General features: G+C 34.2%; 1 protein-coding gene across 12 annotated transcripts in view; it reads left to right on the forward strand.

Annotated features, from left to right (window-relative positions):
- LOC123552685 (DENN domain-containing protein 5B-like) overlaps nt 1-18,347 on the forward strand; it is a 57,113-nt gene that overhangs the window by 22,601 nt on the left and 16,165 nt on the right. For 2 of the 12 annotated variants that reach the window (XM_053540545.1, XM_053540546.1), the window contains 6 exons: nt 3,032-3,070; nt 4,497-4,592; nt 8,390-8,512; nt 11,276-11,428; nt 11,786-11,906; nt 16,006-16,083. In XM_053540545.1, the coding sequence (XP_053396520.1) occupies nt 3,032-3,070; nt 4,497-4,592; nt 8,390-8,512; nt 11,276-11,428; nt 11,786-11,906; nt 16,006-16,083 (610 nt within the window). Of the gene's footprint in view, nt 1-53; nt 87-3,031; nt 3,071-4,496; nt 4,593-8,389; nt 8,513-11,275; nt 11,429-11,785; nt 11,907-16,005; nt 16,084-17,448; nt 17,485-18,347 lie in introns of all 12 variants that reach the window. The other 10 variants (XM_053540555.1, XM_053540556.1, XM_053540549.1 and 7 more) reach the window with 9 other exon arrangements.

Below are 18,347 nucleotides of genomic sequence, written 5' to 3' on the forward strand. Positions count from 1 at the left end.
TTAATGTAGAATAACAAGGACTAATCGAGCCTTTTCAATGGTTTGTCATTTAGAAAGGTACAAAGAAAGTGGAAAAATTAATCATGGTAATGTTACAGAATGCTTACTGGGGTACCGTACATGGTAGTTGGTAGGCCCCCCGCTTTAAACAGGGAATTGAAAGGAGCTTTTTTATGTTGGGAAAATTTAGGCTTGAGATATATTTGTTTCTCAGACAACACTAAACCATATAGTTCATTTGTGTAAGTTTTCAGTATTGGCACTTTGCTATTAACCTTTACCCTGCTAAATTTCTAAAAAAGACTAATCCATCATTCAGTTTGGGCAATACCATATTTATTATTTGAAGGCGTTCACTGAACATTTACTGACTGAATAGTGAACAGTGCAGACCATGCAGGCAGATCTTGGTCCGCACTCTTCGCAAAGACAGAATCACTTGCAGCCAGCAGGCTAAAGGTTAATATTCTCAAAGATATGAAAGTGTTCAAAAAGATAGATGTTTGAAAGTCACGATTTTTTTTCAGTATTCTTCATTGCATTTGGAAATTTTGTTTTTCAGAAATGCATGAAGATAATTCAGGGTTGAATAAACATGGCAGATTTTTTGTAGTTTGACTGTCTATAAACTGAATTTTTCCTCGTTCTTTTGTTAGAATTTTCATTCACAGAAGGTTTAATTTTGTCTGAGAGACAGGTATCAGTACTCACAGCAAATCCCTTGGAAGGAGCATTTGTACATTAGTGCTTTATTTGAAACTGGTTCAAAGCGTATGTGTATAGCTTAGAGAAATGAAGTTCGTATGTTAGAAATACCTTCAACTGTTTAACGGATTTCCTGACAAACCCAAGTTGTTTTGTAACAAGATGATAGGAGTTATTTCTTGCTTGATTTTAGTAAATGGGAAGTGTAATGTAAATATAGTCTTGGAAACCTCCTTTAAGGTAGTGTAACTGTAATAGCTTTCGGCACTTTACATGTGATTTCATATTCTCACTTGTTACCTCTACATTTTCGGTCGTAACATTAGTTCATACTGTACGAATAATGGTTTTGTGACAACCAGAAAATGCTGAAATCACAGACAGAGAAAACATAATGGAACAAAAATTACAAATTTCATTACTGGTCTCTTGCCTTAAATAAGTGTGCCATTTGGGAAAGTAAGTGCTAGAAATGTTTGTATTGAAAACATTTTACTTTGCCCAAAGTGTACATATTAATGGAATTGTATTAAATCAGATTAAAATACCATTGTGTTTGTAACTGATTTTTAATTAAAATGCATAAGTTTAAGCTTAGGAAGGCTGAAACAGGTGGGACATGAATATTTAAAGAAAATTTAGATCCAAATCTATCTGTACTCTACAGCTATGTGTTTAAAGAGAAATTTTGAAGATATTAGAGAGGTTGTGATTTTATACGTGTATACAAACGAATATGGTTATGTGTAATAGATAATTCTCGATAAGTAGTAATAAGTGTTAAAATTGCCAGATTACTTTAAGGTAAATCTACATGTTTTAAAACATGGAAGTTTGCCTTTACAGGAACAGTTGAATGTATAAGGCTGTATTTTGTATATAGCTCAGTCTTTTGAATTATTAAATGAGCCGTGCCATGGGAAAACCAACATAGTGGGTGTGCGACCAGCATGGATCCAGACCAGCCTGCGCATCCACGCAGTCTGGTCAGGATCCATGCTGTTCGCTTTTAAAGCCTACTTCAATTAGAGAAACCATTAGCGAACAGAATGGATCCTGACCAGACTGCGCGGATGCGCAGGCTGGTCTGGATCCATGCTGGTCGCAAACCCACTTTGTTGATTTTCTCATGGCATGGCTCAAATGTCCTACACTTATTGAAGTAAAGGAGGAAGTCTTGCAAGTATGTGTATGCATACAAGCATGAAATCACAACCTGTCTATTTAAAGAATTTCTTCTTATTGAATAATTTTCTTGTTACAAAGATTAACATTCTACGTATACATTTATTTTGAGTTTTTATGTGGAATTGATGAGCTGGTTGTAAAAATATATGTAGCTTTGTCAGTGTTCCATAATACATTACACTTCCTTTTATAGTATTCAGTAACTTGTATATGGCATGTGTTCCTGTATCATATATATCAAACAAAAGAACACCATATATTTAGAGCACCATTGGCTGATGAGGAATTTGGTCAGAATTTTATTTCAGGGTAGACTGCTATGTATATAATCATGTAGAATTATCACACTTGTCCAGTTTTAGCTTGTGAACAGACCAGTCACTGTTAAAGACCCACCACAGAATAAATGTATTCTTTTGTCTTTCCATCATGGTAATTATACATGATTTCATAAAAAATTGAGAAATACAAGTATCTAGTTAGAAATTGACAGTGGCAGATATTAGGCTGAGACAATAATATTATGTTTAATGTCTAAACATTTTATTGAATTAATGTAGCAGTATGCTTAGTACTTCATGTATTTAGTTAAATTAAGATCATTCTTAGTTTATACCATGTCTATGCTTTTAAAACTACTGAAAAGATATTGACTGAATAAGTTGCGGATGAAGTTGTGAAAACACATTAATTCAGGAATGGCCCAAATTGTCCACCTGTCGTCTTGAAGTAATACTTTATTATACATGTATTTTCAGAATGGTTTTCATCAAGTTTATTTGATCGGGGGTTGTGGGTGGGGAGGAGTAAGTCATTAGGTTGTGGTGGGTCTTTAAGAATAAGATCAAGCCCTGTTTGCCTCATATATGACCCAAACTGATCATCTTTACATCTCTACATACCAGACATCATATTGCCTGTTAAAACTTGATATGTCACATAAGTTACTGTTGTTGACAGTGATTTTTAAGCAGATTACTCTTGCGAGTACACTATATGTTTGCATACCATTTTATTTATTGTTGTTGTATTGTTTAATTTTGCATACCAATTTATTTGTTTTACTGCTATTTTTGTGCTTATTATTTATTTTATTGATTTTTGCCAATATTTATTGATTTTGTATTTTTCCTTTAAGTTGTCATTAGAAGGTTCTGTTGCTAAGCAAACCTGGCTAGTAAGTTTTTAGTTTCATGCATCCTCTATATATATCTTTGGTTTTTCCTAAGAACTGTAATCTTGGAACAGTTGTTAACACACAGTAAGTCACACTTTTTGAAATGCTAATTTTTACCAAAATATTTACCTCACTAAAACCTGCACTCAGAAGTGCATTTCAGCACCGTAAAAGAGAAGTTTTCAGATTCATTCTTAAATTGCAGTAAATCGCTATAGGCTACACATGATAATACTTGTCTGCTAAAATCCGTTGTCCAGTTAATTTAACCCTCTTAGCTCGATAGGGAGAGCGCAGATCTTCTTATAGTGGGGTAACGAGTTTGATCCACAGCCGGGCCATATGTTCTCCATGACGATTTGATAAAAGACATTGTGTCTGAAATCATTTGTCCACCACCTCTGATTCATGTGGGGAAGTTGGCAGTTACTTGTGGAGAACAGGTTTGTACAGGTATGGAATCCTGGAACACTGGTTAGGTTAACTGCCCACCATTACATAACTGAAAAACTGTTGAAAAATGGCGTAAAACCCAAAAGAAACAAACAATTAATTTAACAGAGTTGCTGCTACATGTTTAAGACCGAAGAATCAGGCTTAACATGAACACACTGCACTTGAATAGCTAAATTGTGTGAAATTGTTTGAAAAGCGTAATGTTCGGAATTTTGACATTTCTGACACTTTTACTGGTGTTTTTCTCATTTTGAGCTGAAATGTGACAATTTTTATGTAAAGTGCATTGATGAAACTCTGATCTTTTGGGGTTTTTTGGTAATTTAAGAACATTTTGTATATATCCATGGTTACAGTTCTTTTACTTACTGAACAGGAATTAAATAACTTCAGTGGGAAATTGAAATGTATATCTGTGCTTCCGCTTGCATTTTGTCTTGGATTTTTACAGTTTGGATATGTCATTAATGTTACTTATTATTAAGAACAACACATTGTTTTAATCTACACTTTTTTCAGCAAAATTTAAAGTCCAAAAGTGCTTTTATTTTCTGTTTGCTTTTTGTTAAAATAGTGAAATTTTATATCAAATATTTATTATAAAGCTATAAATACACTTTACTTCAGATTTAACAAAGGGAGGTAATTAAAAATACAAAAAATTAAGAAAACAACTTTGTAAAGCTTTGTTGACTGATATTACGGAGTCAAATTTACTAAAGGGAAGTTAATTCAAAATACACAATTTTAAGAAAAGTGTCCAGTATTCTGGTCCATTAATCAGATGGCAACAAAATTCAGAGAAAAATATTTAAGATGATAAATATTATGTAATTGATAAATTTTGCCCACGGCTTCCTTTGCATATCCTATTTGTGCAGCACCTTTTAAACATTAGCATATTAAGTCTTTAATTTAACTGTAGAAGCCCCTGTTTCTTTGCTTACTTGTTGTTATATACATTTCAAAGACTACTAGATCTACATTTAGTTTCAATCCCGAAGATGTAAGCCCAGAATCCGATCCTGAATTGCAGGAAGATAATATGTTAACCGGAGATTTTGAAGTATATTTCATTTCTTTTTACCTTCATCTGTCTACTATAGATTGGATAATATTTCTTTGTATATTGTTCAAAATAATTTTAATAGTCAGATGCTTAAAATTAGGATTTGGTATACCTTAGCTTGATTCTGGTAAATGCCAGTATTCCACCCAGTATTGTTTTAAATTTGGAAGCTTAAGGTGCTCAGTTTTAAGTGAAAATAATTCCATTGGGATTATTATCCAATCTATAGTATATATTCCGTACAAGGACTGCACTATGTACATTAGCATACATTTATTGCCTTTCCTATACATTGTATTACAGCCTGGCAGCAAAATTTTCCATTTTACTCGACATTTTTGTTGCATAAAGATGTCGTAAGTGAGAAATCAAATGAGCATAATTTGAAAGTTCCAGGTGGTTGGCAAGCCAGCAAGGGGTATTGAAATAGAGACCCAGGGTCCAGTCTAAAAACTCTAGCATCTGATTGGCTGTATCTGAGCAAACTTTTGAAATTACGGTAACCAGTGGCAAGACAGCTTTCTGAGACTGGTGTTCAGAGTGGAACCAAGAGTCTTGAGCTTGGTTCTAAATTAGAAAAATGTTAACTGATAAGTTTTGTAAAAAATAAAGCAGGATTCACCTTTGTTTCATGTTGATATGTTATGAGAAAAATAAATGAAACTCCGAAACCAGGGATCAGACTTGAATTATCTGACTGCCACTAAAAATGGCAAAAAGTATTTCAGAATACTTAGACTTTTTAAAATGCATTTTAAGCGTAAATATTTTTCAATGCACTTTAACCCCCCCCCCCCCCCCCACCCCTCTACACTCCACCTTTATAATCAACAGAAAAAACATGTTTAAAAAATATTATTTGAATTCATTTGGGGAGTAAATGCCAGCACGGTGCTAATAGTGTAATGACCGTTAAAATTCATGTATTAGAAGTAAGATTTGGAATTTATATTTACATACGGAACATTTTGTAATAATTTTAGAAATGACCTAATAACCGTCCTCTACAAACCATCACAAAGTTATAAAGACAATTTTGCTATGATTCATCTTTCCTACTACAAAAATGCTTGAAATCTTTTGTTATTGTGAAGACAAATTTCTTGCTCCGATTTGCATCTTGTACAGCATGTATACAGTTTGACCTTTTACATTTATTCCTGACATTTCTGAGCATCATGTTTTCTTTGAGAGACAGAATTACATTTGTTAACCCTTACGCTGCTAAATTTCTATAATGAACTAACAATGTCCATCTTCCAATTTGTACAGTACAATTAACTGCTTACCAAAATGATACTGGCAGAATAGCAAACAGTGCAGATCATGATCAGACTGCACGGATGTGCAGGCTGATCATGATCTACACTGATCACAAATGCAGAATCAGTTGTGTCCAGCATGATAAGGGTTAACACCTCCAAATTTCAGGATTCATTTTATATTGGTAACTGTTATAAGGCATGAGGATTACCGTTCCCTTATCCTTGTTCATAGAAATTCTTCTTCTTTTTAGCTCACCTGTCACAAAGTGACAAGGTGAGCTTTTGTGATCGCGCGGTGTCCGTCGTCCGTGCATGCGTGCGTGCATCAGTCCGTAAACTTTTGCTTGTGACCACTCTGGAGGTCACATTTTTCATGGGATCTTTATGAAAGTTGGTCAGAATGTTCACCTTGATGATATCTAGGTCAAGTTCGAAACTGGGTTACGTGCCTTTAAAAACTAGGTCAGTAGGTCTAAAAATAGAAAAACCTTGTGACCTCTCTAGAGGCCATATATTTCACAAGATCTTCATGAAAATTGGTCAGAAGGTTCACCTTGATGATATCTAGGTCAAGTTCGAAAGTGGGTCACGTGCCATCAAAAACTAGGTCAGTAGGTCAAATAATAGAAAAACCTTGTGACCTCTCTAAAGGCCATCTTTTTCATGGGATCTGTATGAAAATTGGTCTGAATGTTCATCTTGATGATATCTAGATCAAGTTCCAAACTGGGTCACGTGCGGTCAAAAACTAGGTCAGTAGGTCTAAAAATAGAAAAACCTTGTAACCTCTCTAGAGGCCATATATTTCATGAGATCTTCATGAAAATTGGTCAGAATGTTCAACTTGATGATATCTAGGTCAGGTTTGAAAGTGGGTCACGTGCCTTCAAAAACTAGGTCAGTAGGTCAAATAATAGAAAAACCTTGTGACCTCTCTAGAGGCCATATTTTTCATGGGATCTGTATGAAAGCTGGTCTGAATGTTCATCTTGATGATATCTAGATCAGGTTCCAAAGTGGGTCACATGCCATCAAAAACTAGGTCAGTAGGTCAAATAATAGAAAAACCTTGGGACCTCTCTAAAGGCCATATTTTTCATGGGATCTGTATGAAAGTTGGTTTGAATGTTCATCTTGATGATATCTAGGTCAGGTTTGAAACAGGGTCATGTGCGGTCAAAAACTAGGTCAGTAGGTCTAAAAATAGAAAAACCTTGTGACCTCTCTAGAGGCCATACTTGTGAATGGATCTCCATAAAAATTGGTCAGAATGTTCATCTTGATGATATCTAGGTCAGATTCGAAAGTGGGTCACATGCCGTCAAAAAGTAGGTCAGTAGGTCAAATAATGAAAAAACGTTGTGACCTGTCTAGAGGCCATACCCTTGAATGGATCTTCATGAAAATTGGTCAGAATGTTCACCTTGATGATATTTAGGTCAGGTTTGAAACTGGGTCACATGCCTTAAAAAACTAGGTCAGTAGGTCAAATAATAAAAAAAACCTTGTGACCTCTCTAGAGGCCATACTTTTCATGGGATCTGTATGAAAGTTGGTCTGAATGTTCATCTTGATGATATCTAGGTCAGGTTTGAAACTGGGTCAACTGCGGTCAAAAACTAGGTCAGTAGGTCTAAAATTAGAAAAATCTTTTGACCTCTCTAGAGGCCATATTTTTCAATGGATCTTCATGAAAATTGATCTGAATGTTCACCTTGATGATATCTAGGTCAGTTTTGAAACTGGGTCACGTGCGGTCAAAAGCTAGGTCAGTAGGTCTAAAAATAGAAAAACCTTGTGACCTCTCTAGAGGCCATATTTTTCATGAGATCTTCATGAAAATTAGTGAGAATGTTCACCTTGATGATATCTAGGTAAAGTTCAAAACAGGGTCACGTACCTTCGAAAACTAGGTCAATAGGTCAAATAATAGAAAAACCTTGTGACCTCTCTAGATACCATATTTTTCAATGGATCTTCATGAAAATTGGTCAGAATTTTTATCTTGATAATATCTAGATCAAGTTCAGAACTGGGTCACATGAGCTCAAAAACTAGGTCACTATGTCAAATAATAGAAAAAACAATGTTATACTCAAAACTGGGTCATGTGGGAAGAGGTGAGCGATTCAGGACCATCATGGTCCTCTTGTTTCAGTGTGTAGTGTTAATAGAGAATGCTTGTTTACAAGTTTAAAAGAAAATTAAATATTTTTTAGTGTTGTTGTTTACAATAATTTATTTATATACGCAAAAGCTGTTATAGACTGAAAAGAAAAAAATTAATGATTTGCATACATACATACAGTATTGTCTATGCATAGTAACAACCTATATTCCCAGATGAAGCCCATGTTTACGTTTGCTTACAATCATATATTAACCATTCATTAAATTTGTATTCACATATAGCATAGATTAGATACTATATAATTAATTTAAATAGATTTCTGATTATTTCAAATTTTTCAGCACAGAGTTTTTATAACCCAAAATTACTTCTCAAGCAATATTCATGAAATATTGTAGAAATACATGGCAGAGGCGCGGAGCAAGTTGTTACAGCCGAGATTGACGGACATGGCGGCTGGGGGCGTGGCTCAAACCAACTGGAAGTTTGTAGAGGCATTGCTCAAAGAATGTAAAACAAAGGTATTACAGGTTTAAAGATGAAGCACAATAGAATTACTTTGGCACCAAACACATTGGCAAATCTAGGCGTGACTCATTTTGATATCAGTCAAAATTTGTTAAAAGTTTGCCATTAAAAACTTACTACCTATTGACAACATAAGCTGAAAGTGGATTTTGATTAATACAGAAAACAAGTCATTAGTCACTGACAATGGATATGACTTTACAGATACTTTGAAAAAATGTGATGAACAGTTAAAAAACTTATTTGTGTGTAATCCATGAATTACTAAACAAATTTTGGAAACTGCTTGTATTTGAGTATGTCAAAATAGGTAGATACTTCTGATTCTTTCAAGCTTTTAATTTTGGTAATATGGATTGCAGAAAATTACAAACATCTTTGTATTATTGTAATTGGGAAATATTAAAAAGCTAGCTGAGGGATGTTGTTAAATGTTGTTTCTGCATTTCATTGTACAAACATGATTGGTTATTTCAAGTTTTGTTTCAAATCCTGATTTTTATTGGTTTTAAGTTTTATTATAGACAAACATTGTCCATTAATTATGATATTGTTGCAATATGGATTTGGATTCGCTTGGATAACTGGTGAAATCGGAGACCCTTACGCATTCTTGCATGCGTTTTCTGAAAGGGTGAAAGACTGTGCCAAACAACCTGTATTCACTGATATTGGCTCTTCCCCAAAGGCTTTATCATATAAACTCTATAAAAGTCTACTTGATACAGAAACTTACCTGTGTTTACCAATTACATATATCCAGAAGCGCACACTATCGAGCTTTCGATGCTCAAGTCATTGTCTAATGATTGAAAGGGGTACAGTGCTCCAGCTAGGATTAAAAAAGGGCAGGGTGCTGGCACTGAAAAGGGCACTTCTGGGGTGGTGGTCGGTCCGGGACCATGCTCCCCCGGGAAAAAAATATAACTGGTCCATGCATACAGTGCATTTTAACATACTTTAGGCATGGAATTTGGCATAATTTAGGCATGTTTTTTGGCACACTTTAGGTATGGTCTTTTAATAGGCTATGTCTGTCATCTCTAATGCACCTATTTATTAACTAAAAATTCTGCTGTTTGTATTTTATTTGGCATTGATTTTCAACTTGTAACATTTCTTTGTAATTGCATACTGAATAACAATATCTATGTGTTTAGGCCTATTTTACTTGTTACAATTTCAGTACACATCTTCTCCATGTAGGCTACTTGATATTTATAAATTTATACCTGTAACATATTATATACAGAAAATAAAGTTTAAACTTCCACTTAAATAAATGAAATCGGGCAAAGTTTTTAACTTACAACAGTCTAAAAGCAAGTTTAGCACTTGTAATAGACATATTCCGGGTATCCAAAATTTTATATCCGGATATGGTTACACTTTTTTCTAAAAGTCGTCGAATGTCCAGTTCAAACAATATTTTTGAAAAAATATTGTGATGCAAAGACAGTTTAACATCATTTCACAGTATCTGACATTAAAGTGTACCCTGTCATTACATCTTAGTAAACTAATTTCAAAGAAATCTTCATGAAAAATCGGTAATTTCACATAGCAGACGACAACTTACTTTCGATTTCAAAAACTTGTAAAACGATAAAATCAAAATATTTTCCTATTTAAATTTGATTGTGATCGATTTTTATTAATTACATATAAATGTCTGTTGTCTGGACTTAAGTTTCAGTTGTGTATAAAGGGGTATTTACGACTACATTACCGAAAACGAAAGTACACTTTGACAGGTGGCACGAAATGATAATGATTTCAGACTGGTTTGCAAACTGTTTTAACACTAAGGTTCAATGATTTTAATGCTAGTGGAGCAGTCTAAAATATCATGGTCTGCCTCGGGCACGATTACAGCAGGTAATTGTTTAATTGTTTGCTAATTATGTCAATGCCCCCCGGCGTGTATCACTCGATAAAAAGGGGGCAATAAAGCAGTGTATTATAATCACTGAGGCAAAAAAAGGAAGTTTGGCTAAAAAAAAAGGAAATGAATGGTTTTAAAACGGGCAGGGTGCCTGGCGGGGCAACAGGGCGGAACGAATTTCGGAACGGGCGATGCGCCCTGCTGTAAATAGCTAGCTGGAGCACTGGGGTAGGCACGAGAACATAGATAGAGACTATAGATACTGTAAATATTGTTTGGAGAGAAATATTTATGTGGTGGAAAATGAGATACACTTTCTTATCGTGTGTCCACAGTACAAAGAACTTAGAAAAATGTATTTTAGAGACGAATGGGTGAATGGTGTTGTATGTGACCAGTTGTTTATAACGCAGATAGTATTTTCTCCTTAGCAGGATTTCTAGTTAATGCATTTCAATTGAGAATCGTCGAATAAGTAAATTCTAAAAACAGTACTGCTCACGAAAGATATGCCAATAAATGTATGTTGCTTTTCTTGAAATTGTATACGCATATACGTATATATACAGGATATCTAAAGATCGATATGTTGAAATGTAATTCCTACTCATACCATAAACAACAACAACATCATTTATGTGTGTGAACCATACCTCGACATGTTACACTATGTTATATCAATTGTGAATGTATTTTGGGCCGGTGGCCTTTAATAACTGCTAATAAACTATATTTGATTTGATTTGATTTGATATGATTGTGCCATTAAATATATGATCATTCATCTCTATTCACTTTAAAAAGAATTTTATGTTGTAAAATTATTTAAAAAACTGGTGTACTACATGTTGTTATTATATGACTGTCGCAGACAAAGCGTATGTTGGTTGAGAAGATGGGCCAGGAGGCAGTAGAACTGGGTCATGGTGAGGGTAACATCACAGGGGTAGAGGAGAACACACTAATTGCCAGTCTGTGCGATCTTTTAGAGAGAATCTGGAGTCATGGTCTACAAACTAAAAAGGTTGGTTACCTTTATATCACTAAAGTTGTTCCTTTCATTCTAAAACATTCTTGCTTTGCAATGTGTGAAAGTTTTGGGCATAATGATATTTAGTAATAAAAAACAGTTTGTGCAACAAAAAAGAACATCTAGAACATTATTTAAGATCTGTTACCTTTTCTGCTTCTGGGGAAAAAGTTCTTCTTTTGTTATAAAAACAGTGTTGTTTAACTACATAGTAATTTTCCACACCCCTTTACATACCACCTGTATATCTTTTTCAAATGGTAGAATTCACACAACAAATTTTTCGCATGTCAAATTTTTGAGTGTACCTAAGATTTATTTGTTTAGAGGAAGTACGTATTATTGTTTCAGGGAAAGTCAGCACTGTGGTCCCATCTGCAGAACTATGTGGAGATAGAGGAAGGGAATAGTGACTCTGGGAGACAGGTTGACCCCAACCTGTTGTCCCCAGGTAATAAAGCGGACTGCCACGGTTAGCATCTATACATCCCTCATTCTTCATTCTTTTTGTCATATCTTCATTTCGTGCTTGCTTTCTGTAAACAAAAATTGTTATTTTAAGTCTTAATGTTTTACTGAGTCATTGTTACTTGTAAAGAATTTAGACTCTTTGTTTACTGACTTATTCTGTTTAATTTCTTTTGTGCACAAAAGTCTCTATTTCTTACTTTATAGGTAATTGCACCAATTTGGCACTTTTTAACAATTTGCAGTCTGATTCATCAAAGCTGTAAAAGATTTTCTCCAAATTTGTTCTTTATTTTTCAAGAACCAGGTAGAAGTGATATCACCAGAGGCTATAGTACAAACTTTATAGCTCACCTGAGCACAGTGCTCTCTTCATGCTGATGGTGAGCTGTAGGGTCATTGGATGTTCATCATCCACAATTTCTTAAAAGAACATCTCCTAAACCTATGAGTCACTTTCAGCCAAATTTCACAGGAATGTTCCTTGCTTGGTCCACTTTCAGATTCCTTTAAAACTAGGTCATCAGTACAGAATTCTGGTAGCCATAGCAGTCAAAATATAAAACTTAAAGAACCTTCTTCAGAAACTGGTGATAGTTACACAGAAATGTTCCTGGAATGACCCTCATCCACATTCCTCCAAGCCATGTTGAATTGTGAAAAAAGGACTACCAGGGGGTGGTGCTATATGGAAATTTTTAAAAACTGCCTCCTTTAAAACTGGTAGCCAAAATTCAAAAAATAATTGCACACAAATGTTCCTTTGGTGACTCGGTACCAAAACCTTTAAGCTCCTGCCCACATTATCCTCCCCCACTTCTCACCCCTGTACACTCACACATGTGTTTCTTGATATTGTCTCTTGGTATCATGCTATAAACCACACACACCCTCCCCACTGATATTTTTCTTGTTTGACCCATTACTAAAACTGTTAAAAGTACTGAAACTTGGGTGAGTGGTCTAGGGCCATCATGCCCCTATTGTTCTAAAATTAAAGGTACTAAATTGGCAAAGATACGTTATAACTTATCTATATGAAGTACTGGGCAATCATCTTGACCATAACTGTGAACATATTCATCTCATCCATTGATTTTTTCTGTGTTGAAAAAACACGTGGACTTTATCCTGAACTATGTTGTTCTTTTAAAAGTGACTTCAGAATGTGTTTAGAGAAATTGCATAAATGCAGACATCTGTCATATGCTTTCAGAAACTATTAAATCTTAGACCGTGATTTTTTTAAAGCTTCAGGATCTTACTTAAACTGATTGCAGTCTTGAAAACATTTCGTAAACTCTAAATTGTTTTCTCAGTTTTAATGCATGAATGATTCAGAAATTATAGTAATATGTTTATGTTTATTTTATTATCAAAAATATTGCTTCAATTTTTGGATGAACATCAAAAGTGTTGCTTTCTTAAAGTTTTATTAATGGTAAACTTACTAAGTTGTCATATGAATAGTTTTGCTGGTATCTTAGAAAGTTAAGATCTAATTGATTCACAATCAGAAATTCTTCATTTACACAAGTTTTCTTACCCCTTGTATAACAGAGTTCGTTTTAGTTATAGACCTCTACATATATGTAATACCATATTCTATGCAGATGAAAAATGGTAGCAAATTTCATTTTGAAAAATAAGAATGTACAGTCACATATAATTGCTTGAAATACTTAAAAACAGCCCGCATAAACCAGAATGAATACCGTAGTTGACTGGGACGTGCACCCTGAAGACAAAAAAAATGAGTTGAAGTTCTTTTTTCTATGTTTTCATTTAGCCTTGCCTTAAGCTAGATAAGGCAATTAAAAAAAGAGATAGCAGTACTGCTTTGGCAGTAGCTTAATTCGCAATGAGGGAAAGACATTACAATTTCTGCATTACTTAGTTTTAAGAACTTGTGTCTTGAAGTATGAGTCTATGACAGAGGCAAAAGTCTCCATTTGGTTAGGTATAGTTATGGTCTTGCTAATGTCCCATAGTGATTCTGTTTGCAATAACCTCAGATGTGTATAAATACAACCGTTAACAGTATTGTATTTTAGAGAGAAAATTTGGTAAATACCCATTGCATTCATTCAAGACAACATTGGCCCAATTGGTTGGTTAGTCTGGCATTCAGCCCGGGGTGAAAAATGTGAGAAATAAAAGAATATTCAAAGAATAATTAAAATTTGTTTGATCATTTCATCTGTTTTTATCCATATTACAGCTGTTTTTGTTAGAAACAACAGCGGAATATATAAATGGATTTTTACTAACGTTGGTACGTTCATTTTATTTTCCAAGATGTTGTTTGCTTCCATTTTATTTCAAGCAGTGAATATATGCCGAAAAGATCTGGTGGTTACTTGTCAGTCACAATTTTTATTGCTGGTTTATTTTGCACATGGCTTCTTGTTGTATCTAGTAAATTGGTAAACTTCTTGAAAACGTTTTTTTAAAAGAAACAATTTGACTTAGCACATTATTTTTCTAAAAAAAAATTAAGCAGCACAAAGTGTTGTGTCAGTTCTGTTTAGTTTTAGAGGCAGGAAAATGTTCCGAATGCCCTCTCTAACTTGGCAAAAGATAAATATCATTATTTCCTTATATATGAATCACAAACAGGGTTACTAAGGTTAAAAATCTGAGATTGGAGATCAGTTTAAGAAGTTCAACGTAGTCTTGCCATTGGTTGATCTCAGATATGTGTTAAGTAACAGCCAATCAGATGTCGGAGTCTGGTCTCCAAACTCAGTTTTATAAGCTTGGAACCTGATGTCTGTATGTCAGTCTGTCAATGCCTAAATAGTCAGTGAAATATTCTTTGATTTAAGAAGTGAAATCCAGATAATTTGTCAGCTGTGCCTGTAAAACTGTGTTTATGACTTTCATGATTTTTAGCTTGACTTTACAAAGTATGAGGAGATTATCCTACTCAACCTGGCGTCAGTGTCTGCGTCCGTTCCACATCTACACATTGGTTAAAGTTTTGATGCACTTTCTCTCTGTAATTTCTTGGTGGATTTTCTTCAAACTTACAATACTTATTCCTTATCATCACTCACATCATATGACACAAGGCAACTTTGGCACCAATATTTCATAAATTTTCCCATCTTTTTACGTAGAATTTCAGGTTAAAGTTTTAGTGCACTTTCAGTCTATCTCTTTTATTACTGAATGGATTTGATTCAAACTTAAAATGTTCCATATGGTCACCCACATCATACCACACATGGTCCATAACACCGGCACCATTATTTTATGAATTATGCCCCTTTTTACTCAGAATTTCAGGTTCAAGTTGAGTTGCACTTTTGCTTTGTCTCAGTTATTACTAGATAGATTTAATTCAGACTTTAAATAGTTGTTTATTATCTACATGATTAGACATATGGTACATTGCACTTGTAGAAATTTCCGTGAATTATGTCCCTTTTACTTTTAGTTAATGTTTTGATACACTTTACCTCTACCTCTGTTATTACTTCATACATTTAAACTGTTGGTCAATGTCTAACCCCATTGGAGTCATTAAACACTTCAGTGACAGCTCCGCCTTTCTGTGATGTTCCTAATTTCCCTGTCCAGCATCGAAATAGTACAGCACCCTGTTTTATATGACAGCTCTTGTTTTTGTCATTATACATAGAAAACAAATTGTGAAAGGTGCTTGGAAATATCACATTTTTGTTTATATTAGTGTGTTACAAAATAAGAAAACATACATGCTAATATGTATGTTTAGCTGAGTGATAGTTCTAGTATTTAAATTCATTTTCTTAAATATTGCCTGTATTAAAAACGTTCCAGAAAAGGAACTAAAATATAGCAAAACATACAATTTATATATGCTAATAATTTCCCCACTTTGCCATCACTGTTCCCATATATTACTCATACCAGCTGCTTCTCACTAGAAAAGTTTAGATCACTTACATTTTAGTAGATCTTGGCTCCTGCTTTTGGTGCCATATTCTTACTCATTGCCTAAATTAGCTGTCTCCCTTGGGATGAACAGAACAGTTATCATTGATGTGACATATATTTACATTATAAGTATTGGTTCCCTTGTTTACATTACATTATTTACCTGTTGCTTGTATTAGTGTTGGTTCCCAAAGGAATGAGGCGGAGCAAATCTCTCGACATAAACTCATTTGCCGATCTCTATGTTACATTGTGCAGTAAGTGACAGGCACCCGTGTATTGTAGCAACTTTGTTAGTAACACACATAGGCATATTCATTTAAGAGCATGTGAAGTGCAGTCGAAATATAATCAGCGATTATTGCATATATTACCTTGACATCCTTGAGTTTGTAAATAAAATTACCATTTCAACAGGTGAATAATTTTTGTCAGAAAGAACACTTTGAATGAATCTGACTATACATTTTAAATTATGAAGATGTTATAAGATATTATAAGTTAACATGTAGAACTTGTGTGTGTTGTTGACAAGTTGCTATGTACACTTTGTTAGACTGTTTTATAGGTGTGTTTGGAGAGATACTAATGTAGACACATCTGTATAATAGGCACCTCTTAGTAACTGCTACCCTTAAATGTAATTTAAACTTTAGCATAGACTTGTACATTACACAAATTCATCATTTATTTAATGCTCATGTTATTTTGATTAAGCATGCAAATACATTACTGAGAGGTGCATTGTGACTAACGACTTTACAATGTAGTGACTTCTAACATCAGTGGTATTAATTAAGATTCTAGTGTTGGACAGTTATCACAGGATTTTTAGTCCCCTACCGATGGAACACTGGAGGGGACTATATGAATGCCCTCTGTCTGTCCAGCCGTCTGTCTGTCCATCCGCAGATCTTGATCCTGCAATTACTCAAAGTATTCAAGCTAGGTTCATAAAACTTTGTATGTGAATTATAAAGAGGGCAATATGTAGATTATGCAGGTACATGACTTATGCTTAGAGGTCAAAGGTCAAGGTCACTATTGAAGGTCAAGTAAAAATTGTTTCTGCTCCATAACTTTGCATCGGTGGATTATGTTAGCGCTACACAGAAATGTTCCCCATGATGAGACAGTGTGTCAACACATCACCTATGCTAGTTGGTCAAAGGTCAAGGTCACTATTGAAAATTTTCCGCCAGTAGGGGACTTCTGTATTGCCACTGCAATACACAGTCACTTATTATTTTAAAATAGATGACATAATTCACTGTTGGTTGATTACTGTCAGGCAGTCTACAATACTACATATTAACCCAAATATAAGTTTACAATATATTACAAACCCTGTTTTATGAAAAAGTGATATTGACATCATGAAAATTAAATTGGGACAGTCTCTGTCAGTATTTAGTCATTACTGATTTGGAGTCCCTCACATGCATAGCTCTCGACCAATCAAAAGAATGTGTTTTGTCTGGATATATAATATATGCTTTTTTCAGACTTGACCTTTTCAAATGTATCTGTTTTATACAGTAACTTATATTCATAAAATATAGTTCCTTTTTAGGTATTTGGGATAGTTATTTACTAAATTATTGTTTGTGTTTTACTAACAGCGTTAGCATGGTGTATTCTACGTAAGAGATATCAAAGTAGGTGATGTATTCATACGTAACGTAGATATATGTGTGTAACATTGCATGTCATAATTTATGCTTAACTATGTTTTTTTTGCAAAATGTTTGGTTTATGTAAAAGCTTTTGATTATGAGAAACACAGAAAAGGAGTGTATTTGTGGGCGTTGTATATATATATGGATAGATTTCAATACATTTTTGGTAAACTTAATTACTGCAAAGCATTACTTAACAATTACACATATAATGTATTTTCATTTCATTAGTTTTTATGCCACGAAGGGAGGCATATTAGTTTTCAACTGTCCGTCCATTCGTTAGTTCGTTCGTTCGTTCATCACAATGTTAACTTTTTGCATGAAGGCACTTAACTTGTGAACACTGCACCCAGGACCTTCAAACTTCACTTGCTGATAGTACTTATTGAGTACACGACCCCTACTGACTTTGGGGTCAATGGTCAAGGTCACCAGGTCAAAGGTCAAGGTGCTGCGGGGGCATTTGTCACCATTAGTGACAGCTCTTGTTAATTTTATAGTGACATTTATGGGCTTGACGTGTTTTAGTTTTGTTTGTTTAATATGCTAATTTGCCATCATTCTTGTTTTCCTTCTTTTTGAAGACAGCTTTTTAAAATTTTGTGTATATGGCTTATCATATTAACTGCCAATAAATAGAAAATTATGCTTTGAAATTATGTCAATGTAAAATGTATGGAATTATGCATGTTACCACAGTTACCAGTATCATTGTCCCCTACAGTCCACAGTATTTTCATTATGTTACCCATCCCAAGCAGTATGTGTCTTTCCATTAGATATTTTCTGGTGATAATTTTGTTGAAGAAAAGATTTAACATTTATGTTACATTTAGAAA

This window comes from Mercenaria mercenaria, chromosome 4, assembly GCF_021730395.1.
Source record: "Mercenaria mercenaria strain notata chromosome 4, MADL_Memer_1, whole genome shotgun sequence".
Classification (NCBI taxonomy): domain Eukaryota; kingdom Metazoa; phylum Mollusca; class Bivalvia; order Venerida; family Veneridae; genus Mercenaria; species Mercenaria mercenaria.